The sequence below is a fragment of the Lissotriton vulgaris genome, chromosome 1_1 (genome assembly GCF_964263255.1).
Source record: "Lissotriton vulgaris chromosome 1_1, aLisVul1.2, whole genome shotgun sequence".
Lineage (NCBI taxonomy): Eukaryota > Metazoa > Chordata > Amphibia > Caudata > Salamandridae > Lissotriton > Lissotriton vulgaris.
Window position 1 is genome coordinate 1,934,206,609 of NC_141685.1, and position 27,703 is coordinate 1,934,234,311.

The 27,703-nt window shown below is 44.6% G+C and overlaps 1 protein-coding gene and 1 pseudogene across 1 annotated transcript in view; both read left to right on the forward strand.

The window, feature by feature from the left end:
• The window catches only part of PTPRQ (protein tyrosine phosphatase receptor type Q), a 1,452,710-nt gene that overhangs the window by 382,061 nt on the left and 1,042,946 nt on the right, over nucleotides 1-27,703 (forward strand). The window contains exon 18 of the mRNA XM_086919596.1: nucleotides 16,661-16,921. Coding sequence (XP_086775722.1) covers nucleotides 16,661-16,921 — 261 coding nt within the window. The remainder of the gene's footprint in view (nucleotides 1-16,660; nucleotides 16,922-27,703) is intronic.
• Nucleotides 11,203-13,272, forward strand: LOC147751402 (E3 SUMO-protein ligase KIAA1586-like; annotated as a pseudogene).

The following is a 27,703-nucleotide window of genomic DNA, read 5'->3' on the forward strand; positions in this document are numbered from 1 at the left end:
GCTGTTTTTAATAGTATCAAGTCTTTAGTGATTAAGCTAATCTGGGCGGGTAAGCAAGCTCGTATAGAACTCAGAACGTTAACACTGCCTTATGACAGGGAAGGTTTTTGTGTACCAGATTTCTTGCTATACTACCTGTGTGCTCAAGCGCAATATGCCGCTTACTGGTACCATGCGATGCCTTATTTGACGCATACAGCAGTGGAAGAAGGAGATGCGTTACCTAACCCCTTGACAGCCAGAATAACACATAGACGGCCTCCCTTACATGCAGAAGACATTAACACCATTGATGCCATAACGAATGCATGGCATAGACTAGGACAGCTAGCTCACAAGGTACCGTTGTATGCTCCAGCACTGCCACTACACCACCACCCGGAACTGTCAGTCACAGGGGAGAAGGTTGGCATGGAACTACTGCCGCAGGTGGGGATTGACAAATTTGGGGATCTATATCACGAGGGTACATTTCGTCAGTTACACGACCTTTCATACATTAAAAATCAAACAATGCTATTTTGCTTCACCTACTATAGGCTGCAGAGAGCCATTAGACAGTTATACCCTGACTATCCTACGGAACCGGCCTGCTTAAACACGCTTCAACTTATATTGACGTCATCCAACACTACACATCTAGTCTCAAGTTTATATTCGGTAGGACAGACTGAAATTCCACATACCACTGCCAAAGCAATGACGAGGTGGAATGATGTGCTCACAGGCCCGCTCACAGAGAAGGAATGGAGCGCCACATGCGCATTAACTCGACTACTGCCACCTAACGGCAATCTCCGCCTTTTATACGTTAAATATCTGCATCAAACATACTACACACCGGTGAAACTCCACCCATATGGGTTAAGGACAGAGACGAGATGTAACAGGTGTAGAGTAGATAAGACTGCTTTTATCCACCTGGCATGGGACTGTGTACAGATACGGGAATACTGGGAGGAAATAACCTCAATAATTGCAAAAATGGTAGGAACAGAAATTGGCTGCGATATAAAAACCTGTCTCTTGGGTCTGCTGACGAATGTGAGAGCGGTGAAGCGTAAATTCTGTATTAGCATTATTACTAGCCAGGAGGCAAGTATCACAATGTTGGGGGGCTACAACTGTTCCAAGTGTTAAGCAATGGATGCGAGACATGACTTCTTGTAGAGATAAATTGTTGACGTATGAGGAAGAACTTCCGGCCAGATCTCGTCCGAAAGACTATTGGCACTTCTTCACGGATTATGTACGTGATATTGAACTGAATTTACAGTGATGGTTAACAAAGTGTTTCTCCCTTATAATATAAGACAGGAAATGTACAGATTACCCTTGTACTTTGATAAATATTATGTACAGTGCTCACATGGATGATGAATGCAGTAATGTAATGATCTGTTTCTTGGTTAATATGGAACCTATGTTTTTTTTTTGCTGATAAAACAATAAAAAGATTTTTTTTTAAATGATTACTACCTTCATTGCCATCTTGTTACACATGAATGACAGCTTTAATAACTTCCTCTAGGACCAATGACTGGCAGCTTATTTAACATAGTGCATGCTTTGAGGGGCAGGATTTGAGACCGCCGATTTGGCCGAACAGGCACAAGTAATAATATCAGATTTGCAGAGAAGACACAAGCAAACCAAAGCCTCATAGTTTAAAATCACAAATGAAGAACGTAAGAAAGTGGATTATTAGTTGGGGTTGGATGAAAGTTCACTAAAAGTAATAAAGTCATAAATGCGTTAGGTTCAGTTAAAAGTTTCAGTAATTTAAACCTGACCTCAAACCCTGGTAGCTACGGCACAGAATCAACAGGCTTAATTTATATAAAATGTGTAAAGCATTCAGAAGTACCAAAACAGTGAAAAAGTCAAAGGCACAATACAATAAACATCCTATATATATTCATAAAAAAGAGAACACATTTAAATGAGAAAAATGACATCAAAATGACAGAAATCCACTAAGGGGACCTGGAGATAGGAATTTGGAAATGAAGAATTTAAGTGCACAAAAGCACTAAAAAAAGTAAACTGCCCATGATAGTCAGTGGTTGTGGTAGACCAGGCCCCTGGTGAAATTTCAGGCTGATCATGATTGAGCCTGGTTTAGATACATCAAATGAATTAATCCCTGTGAAATTCTGGTTGTCAAAAAGTTCAAAAATGTTTTTAAGTCCAGATTCAGAAAGGGACTTTGTCACTTTCTGGAAGAAGTTATTTTTAATATCTTCTAGGTCCAACTACAGAGTGGGACTTACATAATTTTTCAGAGGTGCCAGGACCTATGAGAGGGATTCCTTATTCTGCCAGATCACACTGAATTGTCGTGCTCTGAAGAAAAAGTTTTCAAACGTTTCTAAACTTTCTTCTGGTGCCCAAACACCTACAGGTGTACACTTCTAATGCATCAGGCCTCATGGGAAGGCATTTAGAGACTCTTGGCATATCTGGCAGAGGCCAACAGTAGGGTCCAGTCCAGGTCCTATTGTTACTGGTCAGCTGGACATGTCAGAAAGAGTCCTCTGGAAACTTGTTGTGTCCCAGAGCCACACAGGAGGTCATCCAACTGACCTTTGGAGTTGACTCCTCTGTTTTCGGTGCATGTTGGTCCAGGACCATCCCTTCAGGTCTTCACCCAGTTCTGAGACCAGCAGGTGCAGTCCTTCTGTTCTTCCTGGATTCCTGGATACCCTCATGGAAGACAAACAGCACTCTAGAAACTCACCTTTACATTACGTTACATCCCACAGGTCAAGAGAGTGTTCTGAAGAGGGTGTGTAGCGGATCCACATTCATGCCTTCTTTCATCTGTGGTCGCTCAAAGCGGTTCTTGAGGCAGCTTTCCTCCCACTGGGTCTGGTGCCAGCTTGACTAGGAGGACAAAGCCAGACTAGGGTGACAAAGGCTAGGGCCTTTCTAGATGTCATCTTACACTTACCTGTGACTGGGCAGATACCATTTGAAGTTAATTAATTTCCTGAGTCCAACACAAATGGTCTTCCTGTCAGAGAAAGAAATGCACTCCCCCAACCAAGCCTTTGCCCCTTTTCTTGGAGCAGTTTTCACATCTCATTAAGGTCAAGTACTTGATTGACAGCTGCTGAGAACTAATGTAAACTTTCTATAAACAAGTTTCCCTTAATATTTAAGTATAATCCAACTTCATCATTGAATCAAACTTTTAATAATCATTGAAAAAGAGAGGTTAAATTCTTTTTCTAGCTGCTCCCAATCCTGAGACACAATATAAATATTTTAACCTGTGCTCTAGTCTTCCTTATAGGACAGTATTCCAAAGTGTAAATAGCTGTTGGGGGCTTATCGCTGGAGGGACATGTTAACATTAAACTTCTACTGTCCCATTTTATAATTTTAAATGCTTTGCTACCTACCTTGTGGCCATAAATGTATACCTTGAGGGGACTAATTGTTGTTTAAAAGGAAAGTTTTTCCCCTGTCAAAAGCGTTATTTTAACAAGCTGGGCTGCAGGCTTAAATTAGAAGTTAGCCAATTTAGCCATGTTTTAAGTGGCAAAACACATGAACTGGTACCTGACACTAACAGCATGGTACCTGACACTAACAGCATCAGTCCAAAACAGCATGTGGGCGACAATACAAACAAGAATTGGCAAAGCCAATAGGTCACACCCATGTGAGAGATATTAGTTTTGCCAATGTCTTTTTGCCATGCTGTTCAGCATTGCTGACGATTAGTGGTGTGGTGAAGAGCAGAGGGGTATTGAGGAGAGTGGAGTAGACAGGCATACATTGGAGTGGCATAGAGTGGTTTGGAGTGGTGTATAGTAGCCTAGAGTAGAGTAGAGTGGTCTAGGGTACAGCAGAGTGGCTTAGAGGTGAGTGGCATTGAGGGGAGTGGAATTGGATGGCTTAAAGTAGAGTGGAGTAGAGTAGAGTGGCATAGAGTGGTATAGAAGGGAGTGGCATTGAGTGCCATACAGTGCCATTGTGTGAGGTGGCATGACATAGAGTGGAATGGTGTGAAGTAGTGTGGCGTGAAGTTGCGTAGAGTTATGTAGAATAGAGTCGCATGGGAAAGTAGGATCTTTTTGCTTGGTTCTTCTACTGTTTTTGACTAGTCTAACTGGGATCTTGCTAATCAGGACCCCAGTATATCTGCTTTCTCCCTAAACTGTTATGTTATGTACTTAGGTTCACTCCAGATTGCATACTGGGATACCCTTGTTAGTCCCTAGTATATGGTACCCATGTACCCAGGGCATAGGTACCCCAGAGGCTTCCCATGGGCTGAAGCATTTAATAGAACCCACAGGCCTGCCATTGCAGCCTGTGTAAGTTGGTGCATGCACCACTTATTTAAGATATAGGTTTCCTATATCTAAGGATCACTGCACTTAAAAACTTATCAGTCACCCCACTAGCGGGCCTTTACAATCCTGAAGGCAGGGTGCTTGGTTCTAATTGAGAGAGTGCCACTGCATGTGCAGAACACCCCTGCAGCCTACGGAGTCCATTCTCCCAGGTTGTCAGTGAGGCAGCCATTTACGACATATAGAGTGGCATTATGCAACCGCGTGATGATCAACTCTAAAACGACTGAAACTAACCCTATCGTATTTGGTGTCAAACTTGCTGCTGACCAGAGAAAACATGTATGCCTTCCTGGTGCTGAGCCAAGCTCGAGCAGGGGAAGGCAGAAGAATAGCCATCCTGTCACAGGGAGGTGTGACCACCTCCAAGACAGGATTTAGTGTATTAGGGCAGGGTGGGTGCGCTTGCCAGTTACAGAAAATTTGCATGAGGGGCACATTTGGTGTCCCTGTGCATAGTCCAGTTCAAACCAGTCCTTGGAGCCAATGGCTCCCACTCTGGCACTAAACTTGACAAAGGACATGGGAGTAACCTCCCCATTGTTCAGACCCTCCCCTTGGAGGGTCCCCAGAATCTGTCCAACCCTCTCCCGTGGGAACGTAAGGGCTTACCTGGCTGAAGGACCCTAGATTTGACATGAACAAGATTCTGAACCAGAAACCACTGAACTTCGACCGTCTGGACTCTCGGGACATTGCTGGACTTTGTTTGGGCCTGACTTTGTCTCCCACTCTGTGCATGTGCATCATACAGGATCCATGCAGAACCTATGGAGGAGTCACTTTCCAGCATCCACAGGTACCACAACATTACTGTCTGCTGACCCTGAGCTCCTACAGACTTCATAGGCTTCAGCAACACAGGTGGTGGGGTTCTACATCCCTCAAGATCCAAGCTGCTCTCTCACCAGGTTTGAGGTCAGAATACCTCGTGGATCCTGCAATACTCGAACCCCTTTGCACTGCGTACATTTGCAGGTGCATATGCTTGTTGGTGTTTCCCGAACAAGTGCATTGGGCTCTGAGTAGCCCCAACCTCTGGCACCATTTCCGTGGGCTGTTGTTTGGGGAAATTGCATGAGGTCCTCTCGCGACTCCTGTGCCTCAGGACTCTGAGTTCACTTGAGGGTCAACTCTGCTATTTTTGGGCTCCCCTGGTTGCTCCCCTTGCTGTGGTGAGTCTTTTGGACTTTTTTACTCCGAACTGTATCTAGCCTTGACCTTCTGCGTGGGTTGCTGTTGCTTGTTGGTGCTTCCGCCGGACACCGACCTCTCAGTACTCGACATCCTTTGTGGGACAGCTCATATCTGGCTCCTGGTTGTCCTCGACCTCTCCTGGTCTCCATAGCTGCAGAGTCAAGGACTTCATCAACGCACTTGAAGCACCCTACTTCGGTGGGCATTCGTCATTCTTCACAACAAAAGTCCAAACAAGGAATCCACCTTTGGATTCCAATGGAGTGTTTTCTTCCTTCCAGCTGCTGCTCTTCTTCGAAGTACTCCATTGGGTTAGACTGTGGTTTCCGATGACACTTCAGACCTATGCACCTGGCTTCCCGGGGTTAGGTAACTTCGGTACCTCGGTATCCACGGGTGGGGTGGCTCTCCATACCTTCTGTCTTCCACAGGGTTTCTTCAAAGTCCACTGGGAAGGGTCCTATAACTCTAAAACTTAAACCGTGACTTTCCCATAGAATTTTACGGAGCCAGCGGTCGTGTTCCCACACTGCACCCGTTCTCCGTGGGGTCCCTACTTACTCACCTTGGGTGGTTCTTTGGTGTCCCAGTGATTCTACAACCTCTTGACACTGTCTAGACTCGAGTTGTGGTTCTTATATCACTATTTTAGTATTTGGTTTAGTCCCCCCCTGGGGCCCACTGTGTATTAGTGCTTTTTCCTGTCAAATGTCTGCTTAAGTATTGTGTGCTTGGAGTCTGAAGGCTGCTCTCCACAGCTACCACTTGGATAGCTTTCTAAGTTTATCTTTGACCTCTTAAATCACCATTAGGGTTGTTTGGACTGGTACAAGGTGCCCACTTCAATTAGTGGACAGCATATACCAGGCCAACTTCTCAAAGGTGTAGAGTGGAGTGGCATAGACTAAAGTTAAGTGGAGTGGTATGGAGTGAAATAGAGTAGAATGGTGTAGAATAGAGTGGCATAGCGTGGGATGGAGTGGAGTGATGGGGAGTGGCATAGAATAGCGTAGAGTGGCGTTCAGTGAAGTGGAGTGACGTTGAGTAGAGTGACGTGGAGCGGAATGAAGTGGCATAGAGTAGGATGGCTTTGAGTAGAGTGGTGTAGAGTGCAATGGCCTAGGGTATATTGGCTTAGAATGGCGTGGAGTGGGGTGGTGCAGAGTGTCATGGCATGGTATTGTTTAAAGTGGAATGGAATGTCATGGAGTGGCATCAAGTGGAGTGTGATAGACTGGAGTACAATAGAGTGGTGCAGAGTAGATTGGTATAAAGTGTGATGGCATAGAGAGGAGTGGCATAGAATAGAGCTGCATATAATGGAGTAGAGTGGTGTGGGGTAATGTAGAGTGGAGTGGCATTGAGTGGCGTAGAGTACAGTGTTGTAGATTGAGTGGCGTGGAGTAGAGGTGAGTGGTGGCATAGAGTAGAGTGGGGTGACAAAGAGTGGTTATAGTGGCATAGAATGGGATAGAGTACAGTGGTGTGGAGTGGAGTTGGGTAGATTGGTGGAGTGTGGAGTGGCTTGGAGAGGCATAGAGTGGAGCGGATGGATTGATTAGAGTAGAGTGGCATAGAATAGAGTAGAGTGACAAAGAGTTGGGTGGCAAACTAGGGTGAAGTGGAGAAGAGTTGAGTAGCATAGAGTGGCATTGTGTGGAACGGAATGGAGTGGTGTAGAGTGGCATAGAGTGGAGTGGCATAGACTGGAGTAGAATAGAGCGGTGTAGAGTAGATAGGTATCAAGTAGAGTGGCATAGAGTAGAGTTCCATAGCATAGAGTAGAGTGATGTCTATTGGAGTTATGTAGAGTAGAGTGCTATAGAGTGGGGTGACAAAGAGTGGGGTGGAGTAGTGTGGTGTAGAGCGGACTAGCATTGAGTAGCATAGAGTACAGTGGCGTGGAGTGGTATAGGGTGGGGTAGAGTAGAGTAGAGTGCAGTGGAGTGATGTAGGGTGCCATAGAGTGACATTGTGGGGAATGGAGTGACTTGGAGAGACATAGAGTAAGTGGGACGGTAGGTATAAAATAGAATGATGAGAGTAGAGTGGCATAGAGTGGGGTGGAATGTAGTAGAGTGGAGTGGCACAGAGTAGATTGGTGTGGAGTAATGTAGAGTGGCATTGTGCCGAGTGGCATAGAGTTGAGTGGTGTAGAGTAGAGTGGCATAGAGTGGAGAAGCATAGAGTGCTGGGAAGTAGAGTAGAGAGGCATGGAATGGTGTAGAGGAGAGTGGCATAAAGCAGAGTGGTGTCGAGTGAAGTGGAGTGAAGTTGAGTGGAGTGGCATAGATAGCCATAGAGTGGCAGTGTGTGGAGTGGAGTGGTGCAGAGTGGAGTAGACTGGCATGGTGAAGATTGGAGTGGCATGAAATGCAGTGGTGTGGAGTGACATAGAGCAGAGTGCTGTGGATTAGACTGGAGTGGATTATAGTGATATGGAATGATGCAGAGTAGAGTGGAGTGGTGTAGAGTGAAATGGAATGGCATATAGTAGAGTGTCATAGAATGGAGTATCGTAGAGTGCTGCAAAGTGGCATTGAGCACTGTTCCCTCTAGGCCGTGCGCGCGCACCTTCCCTGACGTCAGTGCGCACCACCTATCGTGGAGCGCGCACACAGGCCGTCGCAAGAGATTCGCGCCGCCCGCCGCTTTTAAAAAGCGAGCGGCGCGAACATGACATGCAGCACATTTCCAGTGGTGGCAGCGGCGGTTGGCGGCGGTGCGGGCGTGAGAAGTTGCAGGTAAGGAGAATGTATTTACCATGGCGGGAGGCGGGAGGCGGGAAGCGGGAAGCGGGAGGCGGGAGGAGAATGTATTTACCACGGCGGGAGGCGGGAGGCGGGAGGCGGGAGGTGGGAGGCGGGAAGCGGGAAGCGGGAGGCGGGAGGCGGGAGTGCTCATATCGGGTGAGGAGCCTCTCTGCTCCTGGACGGATTTGTGGTTGCAGCCGGACCCAATGTATGATTTGCATGTAATGGCAGCATTTGGTTTTCGGTATAGGAGAGGGCAGTGAAGGGACGTGGGGCAGGGAGGGCAGTGAATGGACGCGGGGCAGGGAGGGCAGTGAATGGACAGGGAACAGGGAGGGCAGTGAATGAACAGGGAGCAGGGAGGGCAGTGAATGGACCTGGGGCAGGGAGGGCAGTGAATGGGCAGGGAGGGCAGTGAATGGACCTGGGGCAGGGAGGGTAGTGAATGTACCTGGGACATGAAGGGCAGTGAATGGACAGGGAGCAGGGAGGTAGTGAATGGACCTGGGGCAGGGATGGCATCAAACGGACATTGGTGAGTGGACAGGGTAGTGCACTTGGAGGCAGGGAGGGTACTGTATGTAGATGAGGCAGGGCGAGCAGCTGGGGGGTGGGACAGGAGCGCCCTCATTCATCATGGTACAGGGAGGGCAGCGAATGCACATGGGAGGAAGAGAGACCTGAAGGGGCTGGGGGGTGGGGGGGGGATGAATGAAACACTGGGGCATAAAGCGCACTGAATAGACACGGGGTCTCCAGGGCAGGACTTGACTGGACGTGGGCAGGGAGAATATTGAAGGAATTCGACTTGAAGGACAGTAGACAGGGGCAGGGAGGGCTCTGCGTGAACAGCGGAGGAGCGGGCAGGATAGACATTGGGGCAGAGAGAAGATGTATTCACATGAGTGAGGGAAGACTCTGGAGGAACTGGGCAGGATGGGCGTAGGGTAGGGAGGACGCAGCGACAACATCGAGTATGGACAGGACTGAAAGGACAGGGAAGGCACCGAATGGGCACTGGGACAGTACGGGCATACATCAGGGAGCAGGCTGGGGAGTAGAAGTGAAGTGTGGCAGGGAGGGAACTGAACCAACAGGGGGCAGTGCCTGAAATGCACGGCCATGGGGCGGGGGGCATTGAGTGGGCACATGGCAGGGAGGGCACTGAACTGGCACTGTAGAGTCAGTCGACATCAGGCTGGGAGGAGGCAGGATGTAATCCGGGGATTGGTCTGGCTGCCCATTGAGGGCACACTGAAAAGTGGCAGAGAGGGCAGTGGGTGAATGATCAGAGTGGCATCTTCGACACTGTGGGCAGCAGAATGGATAGGGGGGAGCAGAATAGCATTGGGGGTGATGTGGGTACTAATTGGAAGTGGAAAACTTCCAGAAGGCAAAACTGAGATCTCTCTGCAGCAGGTCCATCATTCTTCAGTTATCTTGACATATTTATGGTTGCCTGAAAATTGCTTGAACGTAGTCAATCATTTTTTTGGCGCGCCACTGCAGCAGCTTCAGGTGGGATCTTTTGATGGATTGTGTGCTTCTGAGCCATCCTGTGGGTTACCTTGTTCACCCACCTCAACCATTTGCAGTTTGTATTTTGTGCTACACCTTCTGTAATGCCGCTTTCCCCTGGGATTCACATTTATAGACCAGTTTAAGATAATGGATGCTAATAATGGAACACATGGGCACACCCCTGTTTGTCCTAGGCTGAAATCCCAGGTAATTATTTGGTCATTTTTTGTCTTGGGCCTCTTGACCGGTCCCATGCACAGTTTGTAATTCTTCAGGCGTTTGCTGACTTACTTGTCTTCACTTGTAGGTTTCCAGTCTGTACGGTATTTGGATTACAGTGGTCAGGTGTGAGTACCACAAAGACAAGGTAATTCTGTTTACGTTCCTCGTTGGGTTGGGGGTTGCTGGGTAAATAGATTCACAATCTGCACCCTTTTTTCTTTTGCAGGTTCGTGAGACCGTACTACAAAGACAATTGCACAGGCAGACGTGAGTGCAGGCAGAAGAGGTAATTGTTGGGTTGAGTTAAACTGTGGTGCGTCTTGAACATTGTAGTACCATATATACTTACCGATGTTTTCTTCTGTTGCAGGTTTCACAGCAAGAACCCCATACATTTAAAGAGGCGCACGTGAGTGCAGGCAGAAGAGGTAATTGTTGGGTTGAGTTAAACTGTGGTGCGTCTTGAACATTGTAGTACCATATATACTTACTGATGTTTTCTTCTGTTGCAGGTTTCACAGCAAGAACCCCATACATTTAAAGAGGCGCACGTGAGTGCAGGCAGAAGAGGTAATTGTTGGGTTGAGTTAAACTGTGGTGCGTCTTGAACATTGTAGTACCATATATACTTACCGATGTTTTCTTCTGTTGCAGGTTTCACAGCAAGAACCCCATACATTTAAAGAGGCGCACGTGAGTGCAGGCAGAAGAGGTAATTGTTGGGTTGAGTTAAACTGTGGTGCGTCTTGAACATTGTAGTACCATATATACTTACCGATGTTTTCTTCTGTTGCAGGTTTCACAGCAAGAACCCCATACATTTAAAGAGGCGCACGTGAGTGCAGGCAGAAGAGGTAATTGTTGGGTTGAGTTAAACTGTGGTGCGTCTTGAACATTGTAGTACCATATATACTTACCGATGTTTTCTTCTGTTGCAGGTTTCACAGCAAGAACCCCATACATTTAAAGAGGCGCACGTGAGTGCAGGCAGAAGAGGTAATTGTTGGGTTGAGTTAAACTGTGGTGCATCTTGAACATTGTAGTATAACAGTTTGCATTCATGAGCTAGGCGTCAACGTAAGCCATGTTTCCTTATTTTGCAGGCTTTGCGGGACAGCAGGCTCAAACCGGCGGGTACGGAAATGTTCAAGCGCAAAGCTGTAACTTCGGGAGAGTGCAGTGCTTCACCACAAAGGAAGAAATGTTGCCTTGTATTCAAGGAAGAGTGGATGAAGGAAATTGTGGACGCTGAGACACAGAAGTCACGAAGCAAGGTCCGCATGCAACTCGTGGAACTATTTCAATACAGTCCGGATGTGGGCTTGATTTGCAAAGCATGTGCCGAAGCCAAGATTGTTGGGGACTTTTCCACAGGGAAGAAATGGAGTGATGGCTGGAAACTGGACTACATGAAACGCCATCTACTTAGCAAAGTACACGAGTCTGCCATGGTGATATTGAGAAACAGAAGTGCTGCTGCGAGGTTTGGTTTTGGAGTACGGGCAATGCTGACAGAAACTGCCACAGACAAAGCAAATAGAATGGAAGTAGTTGAACGCCAAAGATCTATGCCTGAGGAGATAAAGATTCTCATCAACAACGTGTTGCTGGCAGTCAAGATGAACACTTCAATGTTATCTGTACAAGACATCCATGACCACTTAGCTTTGTATGTGAAGATACTAGACAGCTGGAGGAGCAAGAACTATGCCTTTGAGTTCCTTGAGGCCATCAATAGCGTGATACACTGTGAAGCTATGACAGAACTTCGGCAAGCTTTGTATCACACCTTGATAATTGATGAGAGCACAGATATTTCTGTTTCAAAAATGCTCATCCTGTATTTCAAGTTCCAACCTGTAACATCAACTGAGCATAAAACGCAGTTTGGGGGCATAGTGAAGCTGACTAGCTGTAATGCTGAGGCTATCACTACTGCCGTGAAAGAATTCTACACTGCCAATGAACTGGACCTCATGAAAATGGTCATGTTCACATCTGATGGTGCATCTGTGATGCTGGGGAAGAATAATGGTGTCGCTACTCGCCTTAAACAATCCATTCCTCATATAGTTGAGCAGCATTGTGTCGCCCATCGAGAAGATTTGGGAGTTGATGATGCCTGGAAGAGGGTTCCAATGATTAAAGGGATGGAGACATTATTGAGGACTGTCTACACTGTGTTCTCCAGATCTCCTGCAAGGAAGTCCAAGCTGGATGAAATTGCATCGGTCACTGAATGTGAAGTTGTCTCTTTTCGACCACTGAATGAAGTCCGGTGGCTTTCAAGGCATTTTGCTGTTGGTGCACTAATTCGTAATTACGAAACTGTTCTTAAGTACTTTGAGCATGAGAAAGTTGAGGAGAATGATCCAATTGCTAAATATTGTTATAAAAAGCTATCGGACTCCAACTACCATATTTCCCTTGCAGTACTTAATGACATTCTGGGTGAATTTGCATCTTTGTGCAAACTATTCCAAAAAAGTTCTTTAACTACTGTTGAAGCCGTACAGTATGCAAGAGCGAAGATTGGCCAAATTAAGCAACAGTATTTGGGGGACACTGTCTTTTGGAGCAGCAATGTAAGAGAGCTGATGGTTTTGTACCAGGATAGGCAAGAGTTTGACAGTGGGCCTATTTTGTCTTTTGTTTCCCTTCTTTGTGAACACATGCAAAAAAGGTTCCCTGAGGGTGAGCTAAAAGAATGGGCAAGTTTTGAGATCCAGGCAATAGCCACACAATCGCATTTTGATTTTGGGACTAAGAATATTGAAAGACTTGTTGAAAAGTATAAAAATGTCTTGGCCCTGGGTGATTGTGAAACACCAGAAGATGTTGTTCGATAGTCCAGAGACTATAAATATGTGGTGGCAGAACATGTTAAGGGTGGGTTATTTACCACCTTGCAAGACATGGTGACTTTTACTGTACGCAATGCTGCTCAGTATAGTGTCGTGTCTCAGCTTGTTGATGTCTGCGCAACATTTCAAGCATCTAGTGCAGACTGTGAACGAGGATTCAGCCTCATGAATACTATCAAGAGCAAATTGAGGAATAGACTAGAGCAGAAGCATTTGGACATGCTCATGAGGACAAAGGCCTACCTCCTGAACGGGAAAGTTGACCTAGACCGAGTTTATCAGCACTGGAAAAATGGCAAGGATCGCCGTGAGAAGCAACCCTGTCACCCATCTAGTGACGCCACTTGACGTGTCTGAACAGCCCTCTACCTTCTTGTGTATATGTGATATTGTATAGGCTCGCAGCATTTCCCCACCCAATGAACTGTGCTCCAGTTAAGAATATTTATTAAAATCTAATGATGGTACCACCATTGAAGTCTTGTGCTTTTCTAAACTTGAAGTGTACTTGCCAGTGTAACCAGTTCATGTCATGGCGTGCTTATCCAATATTGCAAACTGCCCTTAAGACCCTTATTGTGGCGCTGTATGTGTGAAAATGCACTATCTTTTCGCTTTTTAAAGAAAAATTTTGGAGTGCCATTTGGCGCCGCAGACACGCGCGGTTTGGTTCCTGGCGCACATAGCCATGGTTGCAGCGCACAGAGACCCTCCACTGCCGCACACAGAGGAAAAAAATTAGAGGGAACATTGGCATTGAGTGGAGTGGTGTAGAGTAGAGTGTCTCAGAGTGGAGTTAAGTGGCATAGAGTGAATGGAGTGGCGTAGAGTTGAGTAGCATAGTGAAGAGTGGAATGACGTAGAATAGAGTGGCATAGAGTTGCACAGAATGGGGTGGGGTAGAGTGGTGTAGGGTTGAGTTGCATAGAGTAGAGTGGCATAGGGTAGAGTGGTGCAGAATAGAGTGGTGCACAATAGAGTTGCATGGAGTGAAATGGCATGGAGTGATGTTTGATAGAGTAGAGTACAGTGGAGTAGCATTGAATAGTTTAGTATAGAGTAGTGTGGCATGGAGTGACATAAAGTGGATTGGCTTAGAGTGATTCAGAGTAATGCCGAGTAGAGTAGTGAGAGTCGAGTTGTGTCAAGTAGTACAAATGTGGGTGTAAATAGCAAAAGTGTCAATAGAGACAGGGTACATGCAACATAAAAACATGAATAAAAAGCTTGTATGCCTGTGTTAACACTTTCTGTGCCAAGGACCTAATGGTTACGTCCTCCACCATGGTGGCCGTATGCGAGGACGTAACCATTATGCCCTCTGCCCACTTCCAGGAATCCCTCTGCTGTTTACAGGAGAAGGAGAGTACTTCCCCTTCCATTTGTATTGGGAGACCTGGAAAGAAGTGTGTGGCTTCCTGCTGACTCCAGAACTTTCCATCACAGAAATGTAAGGAAAATGTGTTTTTATAGTCAAAGTTTGAGGTTTTGCAAAGGGATTCTAGGCAAAAAAATGTGGTGATAGCCACGCAGGTCTGGCCTCCCTGGATAGCTCCAGCTTGGATAGGTTTCCCTGGGTGCTGGCTAAGCTATGGTTCAAAATCTAAGGGAACAAAAACTGGTAGAACAAGTATAATTATAATTTGTCACGGTTTAGCGAGCCTTCACCTGCGCTGCCAGGCCCTGGAGCTCTGACTGGGCCCACAAGCCCTGCAAGGCCCCGTCGCGGGCTCCTTCCTCCGGCCTGCTACATCGCAAATTGCCCTGGACAGGCATCCATCAGGCCCGTTTCACCTACATAATAAGGTGCCATCAGGCCCAAGGTCGGAGCTCTGTTAGAGCCCTCCTCGCAGTCCCGTGCCTGAGGCCCAGCTGGGGCTCTGAGCACCTAGGCCCCAGGGTCCCCTGAGCCTGGCCATTTCATCTCACGCCATGCTTTCCACTCAGGTGACTAGATGTCCGGGCTGCCTTTGAAGTCCCAATCTGGGCTCATTTGCTTCCTTGTGTCCAGCCAGGGCTCCAAGAGATCAGGTGCATGCACGCCTTCGGTACCCTCTGTAACTTATGCACATGGATAACAACAAAGGAAGGTAGTGTTCCTCTTGATTACTAGGGACAGGGTACCCTGGACCCACTTGTGGTCTGGCGGTCTCAGCCAGTGACCAGTTGACCCAGGACCAGGCTTGAATAGAAATGTGTTGCCAAACATACAATCCAAAATTAAATTATTAGATTACAATAGAAACAAATTAGCATCTGGATCAAAAACCCAAGTCTCCACCGGTTGCTCGAAGTCTCAGAGCTACTCTCTGGCTTGTAGTAATGTGTCTTTCTTCATTCACCTCATCTCTTTAAGAACTTGATTGTAACTTTTATCAGTGTGGATCTTTTGCATTCTACATTTCAACCAGCATTGACCAGATTCCCTTAAATCATTTTCCCCTGCATAGCCCATTCATTATTATCTCAAATGCCTTGTGATTGTTTTCACTGTTTGCTCAGCCAGGGCCCATTTTCTGAGAAGCATGGAAAAACATATAACCATTAAATACTTATTTTCCCAGTACCAACATTATGAAAGTATCACCTTGTTTCTTACCATTACTCCATGAGATTCCTTCAACATTAGACGCGCCATGCATATTGAATTACAATTTGTAATGCTGATAGTCACGGTATTTGTCATTCCATTTGTCATGCAGTCTCATATAGAATGCTGTCACAGCCCGTCATGCATCCTGGCATACTATGTGTCCTTAATAGGTTACCTAGGGCCAGATGTAGGTAATTCATATTTACCGACTCTTAAATACCGAATTTTACTGATTCGGTATTTAAGAGTCGGTAAATATGAAGGGGGGAGATGTAGGTAATTCCAAATTGAGAATTACCGAATCGGTAGGATTCGGTATTTACCGATTCGGTAATTGCCCATTGATTCCTATGGGCCATGAAGCCCATAGGAATCAATGGGCAATACTGATTCGGTATTTACCGAATCGGTAAATACTGAATCCTGCAAGGGTGCAGAGGGGTGTCACTTTGACACCCTCTAGCACCCCAATTCCGGACTTGGTGCCATGTGGCACACAGACATGCCCTAAGGGCATGTTTGTGTGTCACATTGCACAGGTGTGCATGCACACATGTGCATGCACACCAGGATTCAGTATTTTACCACCCAATTGGATTGGGTGGTAAAATACCGAATCTGAAAGGCCTTTGGGACTCAAAAGAGTCCCACCTACATATGGGTGTTACCGAATCGGTAAAATTACCGATTCGGTATTTTATAGAATCTGTAAATTTACGATTCGGTAAATTTACCGAATCTGTAAAATGATGCCCCTACATCCCAATCACCAAATACCGGTCGGTAACGTCAGAATTCGGCCGTTACCGACCGGTATTTGGGCTCCTACATCTGGCCCCTAGTCTGTATTGTGAGTATTTTCCATGGCCGAGTGGAATAATTCAGTTTAAATCAACATAAAAGGTGAAAGTGGCTGCAGAAAGTATAATTATTTTTTACATTGGCTCAGCTCCGTTCAATTGCGCTCTGTCACAAAGCACACATGAGCAGTGCAAGATTTGTTTTAGGGACAAAATTGATCCCATGAGATGTTTTGCACTAAGTTGGCACCAGTCACAGCTCTATGTAATATTTTCCCAGGTGCGTACAAAATGGATGTTAAATTATTTATGTACTTTATGCACATGATTTTAATTTTTCTAGAGCCTCCTGGGATTTGCGGCCTGAGTGTAGTATTTAAAAATACTACCTCAGCTACATTAACATGGACTCCAGCTGCAGGAAGCTTCACACATTATAAAATCTACCTTTCCAATGGCACGTACGTCAAAGAAGATCATGCTTTGGCCTCATTGACAGCCTACGGACTGACGGGGCTGACCCCTGGAGGTGTTTACAATTTCACTGTGCAAAGAATGACCCGTCAAGTGGAGGGGGCCGTGGCATTCATTGACTTAGTAACAGGTCAGCAAAGTTTATTTTTCTCTTTGCCAAATTAGATTAAAGTTCCTGTTATTTTCTTTAGTGTAATGTTGATACTTTGCTAGCATTCCAATTTGGCAGGGATCTTGTCTAGAATATTATTAATTTCCAAATCTGTTTAATCCCTACCTATGTGCTGGTGCCCGATTGAACACTTATCAATACAATTATGCTAACACGCACTTATGTGTTACAGTCATTTTTAGAATAGCAATATATAGTGACTTTGGGAGGAGGGAGATCTGGAGGGAGATCTGATTATAAAAAGTTATGTGGTGTTTTTTCCTTTTTCTTATTTTATCTGTATTTTCCTTTCTTTTCCTTTTTGCGTTTCTTACTTTTAAAGGAGAGCAACCTACATTGGAACGGTAGAGATTGAAGGGTCTTTATTACATAGTACTGCCATCACTTATTTACCTGTTAACTGCAATGTGTGATCTCTCCAAGTATATACACCGCTAAACTCAAGCCTCAACTTCAAAAAAGAAAAAAAACGAATGAAAAAGCCCCCTTACCCTTCAAGATAACCAATGTCCATAATCAAAATCATGTATAATAGTCGAAATTGATCTAAATTTCTGTAAAAGAAAGTAAATGGACTTTGAAATTCTCTCAAGTTATTTCACAGTTATCAAACAACGTTAGTGTTTTTAGTTTAACATGCTGCTGTAGGTAGATCATATCAATAGTTGGTATGAAAAAACACAAAATAACATAAAACATTTTCCTATAAGAATGCATTACTTCTCAGCGTAACTATTTGATAAAAAGTATGACTGGCAGGGCTGCGGTTTAAAGAACTGCAGTGATACATGGGGCGGAAACATATTTTTATATATTAGATAAGTACATCTTGTTAGCCCACAGAGATGGATGCTTTTTTAAAACAGTTTTTTTTCAGTATCTGAAGTAATTAAATGGCAGTATTTCATTTAAACATTGCATTGCTGTTTATCATGGATACGTATAACATTTATTTTCTCCCGCTAAGAAGGCTTCGTTGCATTATTTTTTGGTTTCAGACTCAGCTCGGAAATTCTATAGTTGTTTGAATGCGGTACAAGTGTGTTTATGGAGGCTGTGGTAGGGGAAGGACTTAACACCGTTTGGGTGCTAGAGGAGTGCATTTCAAAAGAGGTTTACTAATGTTCTACTTTTATGGCCTCTAGAATTCCATGTACGGTTGAGCTATGGTAGACCTGAATGAATTTTGCATTATTTCTTAAATAGAAATTACATGACTTGATGCGCCCCAAAATTACAGGACGTCCATTTTTCACTATCCTTTAGTACGCAATACATGCATGTGCCCATTTTGGACATGAGGATGTGTTTAACCCTAAAAAATAGGGCAAAATAGCATGTGCAACAAACATCATCATTCCCATTCTGTTATTTCGTCTTGCTACCATGCTTCCACTTAGAACTTTTACCTGAACGAAACCTCAATTGTGAGATGCGGCATAATGGCATAATCGCGGGCATTTAGTGTAACAAATTTAAAGTGAAATGCTGGAAATTATGTGAGATTATACTACTGTAAACAAAATGTCAACCGGTCCTAGTTTATGATCATGGCTGACCAGATACCAGATGATTGGGTCTATCTACAGGTCAATTGGTATGTTCAAATATATATTGTTAGTACAATCTGTAGCTGGGCAGTCAAGGTGCTATATTTGTGCTCCTTGTGTGTATAATTCCTCAAATAGAGAATTTCATCCCAATTTTATCCCCGTGTAATACAATGCTTTTGCTGGTGGTCTACTTTAGCATCTCTGAATGGGGGGGGGGGGGGGGGGGCATGATGTTGATCGATCATGACATGGCTATAGCTCTTTAGTCAGCAACATGCCATGTTTAAAGATCGCTCCCATCTTTGTTGGATTTGGGGCGTTTAATTAGGACCCAAATGCAGTTTGCTGGTATATATATATATATATATATTAGTGCAATCGAGTTTTTCCTCTAGTAATGCGGTTACTTTATTCCAGAAATTATTAATTATGGGACACTCTTATAACATATGGAAAAGTTAAGCATGTGCACATCTCGGGCTTGATTGGGCTATTTGTGTGTGTATTTTGGTGAGTGTCTTCAGGTAATTTCTATTTATGTAACTAAATTGGATATATTTAAATTGGGTGTTTCTTGAGACTTTGTGTATACATTCTAGTAATCTGTTCCAGTGTTTGTCTGTAACAACTGCCCTAAACTCTGTGTCTTATTTGTCATACTTCACCCACACTTGTTTTAGCCATGGTTCATATGGGATTCTGTAACATGATGTTTGCATTCTCTAAGAGTAAATACACTGTGTAGCAGCTCATGGGTTTGAGGTTCCTCCTTTCCATTTTTCCACTCTATGCATACGTGAGGACTCTCTATAGTAGAGAGGGGAGTAAGGAAGAAGGTGGCCTGCTGGGACACCTTCTTCCTTACTCCCCTGTCCCATTGTCTTCAGTCTCCCAGAGATATAGCAGTTGCCTAATACCAGTGTGGTCCAAGCTACAAATTGTTGTGTGTGTAGTGAAGTGTCCCTGGGGATTGGACACGCATGCAAATAAGTGTGAGAGACATATAGTGTGATTTTTTTGATCTAGAGTAATATTGTCCCTGTGTCTGTTTTTCTAGTTTCATCGATAATTATTGTGGGTAGTCAGGTTATCAATGACCCCAACCTGGTCCTCTGCAGTGGAGATGCAGTGCTCCACTTCAGTTATACCTGAACCATGCTTATCAAGCTTTGCCGCCATATTTTACATTCGGAGGTTTAGGGTATCTATTTTACTGTCAATCGATTGCAGGCTTTTCTGCATAGCAAGCATCATGCGTTCCAGCTTACTACTGTCACCTGCTTCCACCTCCGTCTCAGTGTCTGACTCGACCTGCATTTGTAACTTAGTTAAGCGTTTGGATTCAAACGAGAGCTTGGACTGGTGCTGCTTGTCTGCTTTACCCATTTTCTCACAGTCAGAGCCCAACAGGCTTACAACTAGGAGCCACAGATGTGTATATGCTTTATATTTAGCGCCCAGAGTTAGTCACCTCCCTGCCAGTTCGTTGACTTTTAGTGCACACTGTTGGTAGCTGTCAGGCACCTGCTATCCAAGTGCTATTGTTGTACAGCTTTGCCACGTCGCAGTGCAGTGTTATATTGGGAGCTTCTGAGGGCACCACTACCAATGGAAGGGGCACATTATCACGCGCCTGAATCCTGCAGGCGGCTGCTATAGGCCCACCTCGTCACCAGCAACCACCTGAGATTCGTGTCTTTCGTGTCGCACTTCAGTCGCTCATCAAAGTCAGTCCCTGTGCTCCAGTGCACTACTCTGGGTGACACTCAGCACTGGTACTTATACACAACAGATGTGGAGCGCGGTGACTGGAAAGTAGCACTGATCAGGGTACGACAGATATGTGCGCTCCACTACACCATATCGCGGTCACATTATACTCCAAACAGTGGCGTTGCTTCCAATGTACCCAAGCAGCAGTCCTTCATAGCGTATCCGCCGACTGCCAGTATATTATTTGTCTGTAGCCAAGTCACTGGTCGGTGCATTCACTGTCGGCCTTAACCACACTCATGAGCCCTGTCCATGAGGAGGCTGTCGCCGCTGCCCCATGCTGCCCCAGGCCACACCAGCTTTGTAATTGACCGCCAGATGCGTGCACTTGTCTTCAGGTTCCTGGTGCAAAGATGCCTGTCTCCGTATGTTCTGCCTTCTAGTGAGTACACAGTCGGTTGTGTGCAGTGAAGTATGTTTGCACTGTAGGCAAGCGGTAAAGGGTACTTCATTGTTTGTACATCTTCATAACTGTCAATGTCCCAGTGTGCCCTGCCTCCTAACACAGTTTGTACACAGTGATTATGCCAGCAGAGGTCGAGTAATGTGAGGGCAGTCACACAAAATTGTGGCAGCAGACACTCTTATCAGACCTGATATATGTCAGCGGGTCTGCCAACTCTTCAGAGCGCTGTAGCAAGTCTGCCAATCCAATTACACCACAGCAGTCAACTGGAGCGTTCTCGATGCACCAGCCGGCGCAGCCAAACACGGGTATGCAAAATAGGCCACAACGCTGCCGCCCGGCTGGCTGCCGTTTCGCTCATCCAAGCCGTCTGGGTCTCAAAGTCCGCACACAGGCGTGTATAGGAGTGCCAAGCCGGCACTGGTCGTGCGTGTTTTCATTTCACAGCGAAGTCTCCGATGTCCGCAGAAGGGGCAGCGCAGTCAACGTCACCTCCGCCACTCGTCATGGCATTAAGTAGACTGCCAGTCTCGCTTCACACACCAGGCTCCGGACAGGAACATGCACAGTATTACGGATCGCTCACCCGCACCGCAACTAGTTGTACATGCAGCAGGTCTGCGCTGCTGCCACAGCCTTCCCCACTCAGAGCGCCGTTCCTCAAGCGCTGCAGGTGTGTCCGGTATCGGCCTCTTGTCAGCAGCCGCCACTAGGCCTGCGGGAACCGCCATATTATGATTACCCAGTTGTGAGCAAAAAACGAGCCGCAAAGCTCACCAATGACCGCGCTATTCACAGCACTGTACTCCTTGCATGTAGGGGATTCAATATTGAGGTACCATTCCCTGGATGGCGGCGATAAAAGCAGGATAATTGTCAGATTTGGGGCCCGACCAGCAGAGCAGCACTAATGTGCAGCCATCTTGCATCTTGCTTTAGGCTCTCCAGCGCCTCCACCCCTCCTCCCCCCCAGAAGGTTTGTGTATTGTTCTGCAAGTTACATTGTCGAGGTTGGTTTTGGCGGTGTGTGAGTCCTTGGTGAGGGAGAGGATGAGCTGGGTGTTGTCGGCATAGGAGATGAAGTTGGGGTCATGATGGCGGGCCACTTGTGCAAGGGGGGCCATGTAGACGTTGAACAGCGTCGGGCTGAGGGATGAACCCTGGGGGATGCCGCAGATGATGTCGGTGGCTTCGGATCGGAAGGTTGGGAGGCGAACGCTCTGAGTTCTGCCAGAGAGGAAGGACGTGGTCCAGTCAAGAGCCTTCTCTTGGATTCTGGCTTCTAGGAGGCGTGTCTTTAGAGTGCGATAGTAGGATGGGTAAATTTGCCTCCAAGGGAGTTTGCTGAAAAATTTGATTCAAATAATTATAGAAGTGAATTGGTTTCAGGTAAATTAATAATCCTGAATGAGTTTAGTTCCAGCAGATCATATACATAAAATTCAAACTAAACAAACATAACAATACTCAACATTTAGACAATAACCAATAGACATGTGTATAGGCAAAGTAATAGATTTTATCAAAAAATGAATCATAAGGGGAAAAATACAATACAGATATATATATATATATATATATATATATATATATATATATATATATATATATGTACACACAGGGATAAAGGAAAAGTATATTTGAAACCAAATCAAATTCTCTGTAAAGCCTGTAAAAAACCTATCCAAGGATGCCTGAAATATTTATGCATACAGGGCTGTAACAAGCCACAAAGGGTCAACTGGTAGACATCCTGTTTGCGTGCTCCAGTAACACAAAAAACTAAAAGGACATCTGTGTTCAAGAGGCCTTGTTGACCACTGATGACTTGACCCTGTACACTTCCTCACTGTAGAGAGACCTGCTGCCTAGCAGCCTACACTGATAAGCTAGGAGCTGAAGGATGGAAAGGAAATAACCTTCCTAGCAGCTGGAGAAAAGTTGTACATCATTTTGTCTTCTCCGGAGGCCAAGAACATTGTTCTTAGGCTTTATTAGGGAAGATCACACCCTAAGTGGACAAGAAACTAAGTTTGTCCTGTTTTGAGCTTTTTTATTGTGCTCAAAACTGGTTCACCAGAACATCACAGTATAGGTATCCAGTATCATGGAGCTCTGCATGGCTACTGATTACAGACTTGCCCTGCTGGAGGATTTTGGAAACCAAAAAAGTGAGTAGAGTATGAAGGTAAATCCTTGAAACGGGGTAATGTGGCAGATCTGCCTCAACAGCAAAGCAACCTTGGTTGCTACCAAAACCATAGCTAACACAGTTTAAGCAGAGATTTTCTTAGAACTGTGCTTCAGCCTAACCAATTTGTTTATTAAGTTGGTAGGATTACTCTCCTCCCAAATAAAAAAAAACAATTTCTGATAATAGTTGTGATATGTGACCAATTCGAATCCACAGAGAAATACAGTGGTTAAAGCCACCACTTTTCCACTATCAAACTTTAAGTGGTAGTCCTACTACTAAAACATAGCTCATTAAGGAGCCAGCCACATGCCAATTTGATTTGATGGTAATGGACTATGTCACAGTAGATATTTAAATAGTACATTTAAGGTACGTGACTGCCTCAATCGTAGCCAGGATACTTATTGGCACATTCTTAAAAATGGGGCCTCCTAGAGTGGTCATATTTGATAGCAGGGACAACTTCCATTCCTGCCTCTGGTTAGGCCATTGTGGATGGTCCCATCAGTCACTTGCTTTCAACACTCCACACGTGCAGGGAAGCACACAACTTGACAAGGGCATGATTGACTGAAATTTCTCCTTATCAACCTCGACATTTTCGTTGGAAACTGTGAATCTGTTGCCAACGTTTTAAATGGAGGTACACCCTCAAAACAATAACCTGTCTTAAAGCTCAGCATATGCCTGGACTAAGTATTTTAGTCTGTTTTGTTACTTCTGTGTGTTCATTCAACACACAAGCACCCAAATTGCTTAGTCAGGGTGCAGATCTCCCAGTCTAATTATAGCTCTATATAAACATATGAGCAAATCATAGCAGAGGCTGCAATTCACTCTATCAGAAAGCTCTTAGAAATAGTATGGTCTTTGGACACTCTCTGAAACTACGATGGGTCTGTTCTGTACACAGAACTTCAAGCAGTGGATTAGGAAGGAATTCTATAGTTTAGCTCTACTCCATGTCTGCACCCTCCTACTTTTACCTTCCTGGATCCAGAATTTTGCAGTCTGAAAGTCTGAGGATGATCCAAGGACCAATACTAGGCAGAGGCAGTAGACGCGAATTAGATAAAATGGTTGCTGCATTCAGAATTCCCACTGGACCAGGCAAATTAGCTTCAGGACAACAGCAAGCAACAGAGCTCTTTTCAAACTGGTGTAATTTGCTGCCATTGTTGGCAGTCCAGGATGGCCAAAGCAGCTTTCCATTCAGAATATTGACCTGATATATTCCAGACACCATAAAAGTTCTGGCAAGACTGTTGGTTACATAACTAAACTTGAGATCATATGAAACAGGCACTCAAGTTCACAACTGCGGGGGAGGTAGACACAGCCTTTTGAGTATTAACAAATGTTGCCAGACCGAATCGCATCGATTTTGCCACTGTGTACTTTTTTTTTTTACTGTTCCAAGATAACAGTCTACAATCTTAGAACTAAGAATAAGTAAATGGTTGAAAATGGGTAATGCTTGCTTGAAATGTAAAAGAAAACCATGTGATTTAACTTGAAAAATAATAAAACAAAGTTTTAAAAACAATTAAGAATGAAGTAAAAAAAGATACCATGAATGGCCACCACATTTGTGTGCATGCAAAGCAGCTCCCTTGGAATGCATTTTTTAAAGCAACATAAATAATTCCAAAATGGATACTGTGCGTTTGTAGGCATATGTGGCAGTCATTTTAGAATGCTTTTTATTGCTTTTAAATTGGCATTCCAAGATGGTTGCTATTCATGTATATATGCATATATGGTGGTAATTTGTGTTTTTTTGTGTATTCTTAATTAACCAATTGAAGATGACAGCTGGCTATATTACAAGGGTAAATTAACAACATTAAGTATGCATGTGTTGATGCACAATAGGAAGAAGTGAACAGCCAGACAGAAGAGTGCAGCTGCTGGGCCCTCGCAAAAAACAATTTAAAAAAAGGAAGCCATATTAAGGTGGAGCTGTAGGTGGGGGAGGAGATGACCGTGGAAGGAAAGGTGCTGTAAAAGCGAGTGGCCTGAAACAGTATGCAGCATTGGTTCCTTTGAAGAAAATTATTAAAATAAAAGGAATAAACAACAAAAACAGAAACCTGCAGACAGGAGATGGGGAGAAGATGGCAAAACAGAGTGCGGGTGACTACTATGAACATGCAGCTGCTGGGCCTTTGCAAATAGAAAAACATGAAAAGTTAATAAATAAAAAATATAGCAGACTTTGAGCTGCGTTATAGAGTAAGTAGAGCAATGCAAAACAAATAAGTAGTCCCGCACATCAGCAGTGTAATGATATAAGTCCACCAGTCAGAAATGGTAAAGCAGGAATGTCGAGTGGCAGAATAGTTGCAAGAACAGACAGGAAAAACATTGACATCAATTGGGCAAGAAAGTATCCGACCATGAGCAAGGCGATGACCCAAAGCCATGCAATAGGTCTTTGACATCCAGCAGCTAAAGCTTGTCTATAGGTCAAACATAAAACAAGGATTTTTTTCTCTTCAACATGACAACAATGTGCATGCATCCTTTTGATAAATACAAATGTTTTTAAATGATGTTTGGAGTCTAGGTCTTTTAGTTCTCGACTAGACAGCAAATGTGCTGACTCTTCAAGGCATGTTGTATACAGCTTACCATTTGTTTGTTCCATCACCGCTCTCGTATCCTTCATTCCCGTTTCTCCATGGCATGATTGTGCACACTTCTTCTTGTGTTTGGCCCTCCCCCAGAGCATGGGCCAAGTACTTGTGTCCATCCACTGCTCCTGTTTTAGGAGCTCCTTTTTGTTTGCCTTTAAGCACTGCACAGGAGTGCTCGTATTAACCTTCTCCATCTCCCTCCACCCACCCCTATCCCTGTTGCTTCTTCTCCTCCATAGATGGAGGGAACCAAAGACAAAGTTAGTATCTTGTTTTAATGGCTGTCGATGCTCGTAATTTAAAGGCCATCACTGCAGAAAAGCTGCTGATGCCATGGTCTAGCAGGAAGAATATGTAAACTTTTTTCTGCCCCTCATGCCAATGCATGTTTAAAATAAACATACTGCCAGAGAGAAGAGCTGCAGAAACGCCACTGGCTCACTGAGTAAATACAAAGAACTCAGCAGCCGCCTTTAATCACCATTCCCACCTCCCACCAGCAGAGACCATGTCGTTCCTTCAAAGCAGTGATCAATCCAATTACCCGAAAGCTAAGTCATCTCAAGACGCTTGCACTGACAGGTATCAACAACTGCTAGATGGCATTCACACTATCTTAGGCAATTTCAGAGCACAGAAATGAGAAACAATATTGTCTTGTCTCCCATGAAAGTGGCTCCTTCAGCATTGGAGTAAATATGCTGCCTGCAGCAATCAAAACCGACAGGGATCACTGGAAATTATATAGCCAACAATGCAGACTGTGCCTCACACTCAGCTGACCCGTGAAGACAACAAGCATTCAGCTGCACATAATTCAACACAACCCCACACAATTAAGTGCCACACCATTCAACAACACACAAATCCACAACGCATAATTCCACTACACACAGCACATTTCAACATCTCATGAATCCACGCCATACAATTCAACTCCACATCCTACCGCTCCATGCCACATAATTACAATCCAACAAATTTAGCACCACATATTTCCACTGTGCCCCGTGCCACATAGTTCCACTTCATAGAATACCACTCCACATAACATAATTCCAGTCTACTCCAAACCACATAATTCCACTCCACACAACACCATTTAACACCAGGTAATTCCAGTACACATAATCTCACTCCAACATATATAATTACGCTTCACGCCATATAACTACACTCCACATATATCCACTCAGCTCCAAAACACATAATTCCACTCCGAAAAATTCAACTCTGCAGCATGCCATATAATTCCACTCCACATAATTCCATTCCACACCATGCCACATGATTCCACATAACACCACACAATTCCACAACGCACAATTCAGTGCCACATAATTCCACACCATGAACAATAATTACACACCACATACCGCTCACATTTACATAAAATTAAACTCCACATAATTACAATCCACTCCAAACCACATAATTACACTCTACGTAAATTCACTCTAAGGTACATCACAAAACTCCACATAAATACACTCCACACCATGCCAAATAATTCCACTCAACATAATTTCACTCAATGCCACACAATTCCATGCCACAGAATTCGACTCCACACAATTCCATTCCAAATCCACACCAAGCCACATAATTCCACTCCCCAACACATAATTCCACAACACACCACATACATCCAATCCACACCAAAGACTTCTACATCATGCCACATAATTCAACACCGCACCGCATACGTTCACTCAACTACATGCCACTCCATGACAAATAATACCACTCCACATAATTATACTTCATGACACACAATCCCACTCTATATAATTCCACTACACTCAATACCACATAATCACTATCCACATAACTCCACTGCACACCATGCCACATAATTCCACTACAAATTGCTCCACTCAACACCACACAATTCCAAACCACACAATTCCACAGACAATTCCACTATAACCCACATAATTTTACATCACATACTTGCAATCCACACAATATAATTCAACATCCTGCCACATAATTCAACTTCACTACATACCACTCCACGCCACACAATGCCACTCCACGTAAATCCACACCATGCAGCATAATTACACTCCACATAATACACTCTGCACCATGCGTCATATCACACTACACATATTTCAACTGCACACCAAATACATCCACTCCAGTCCATAAATCATGGCTAAAAGAAAT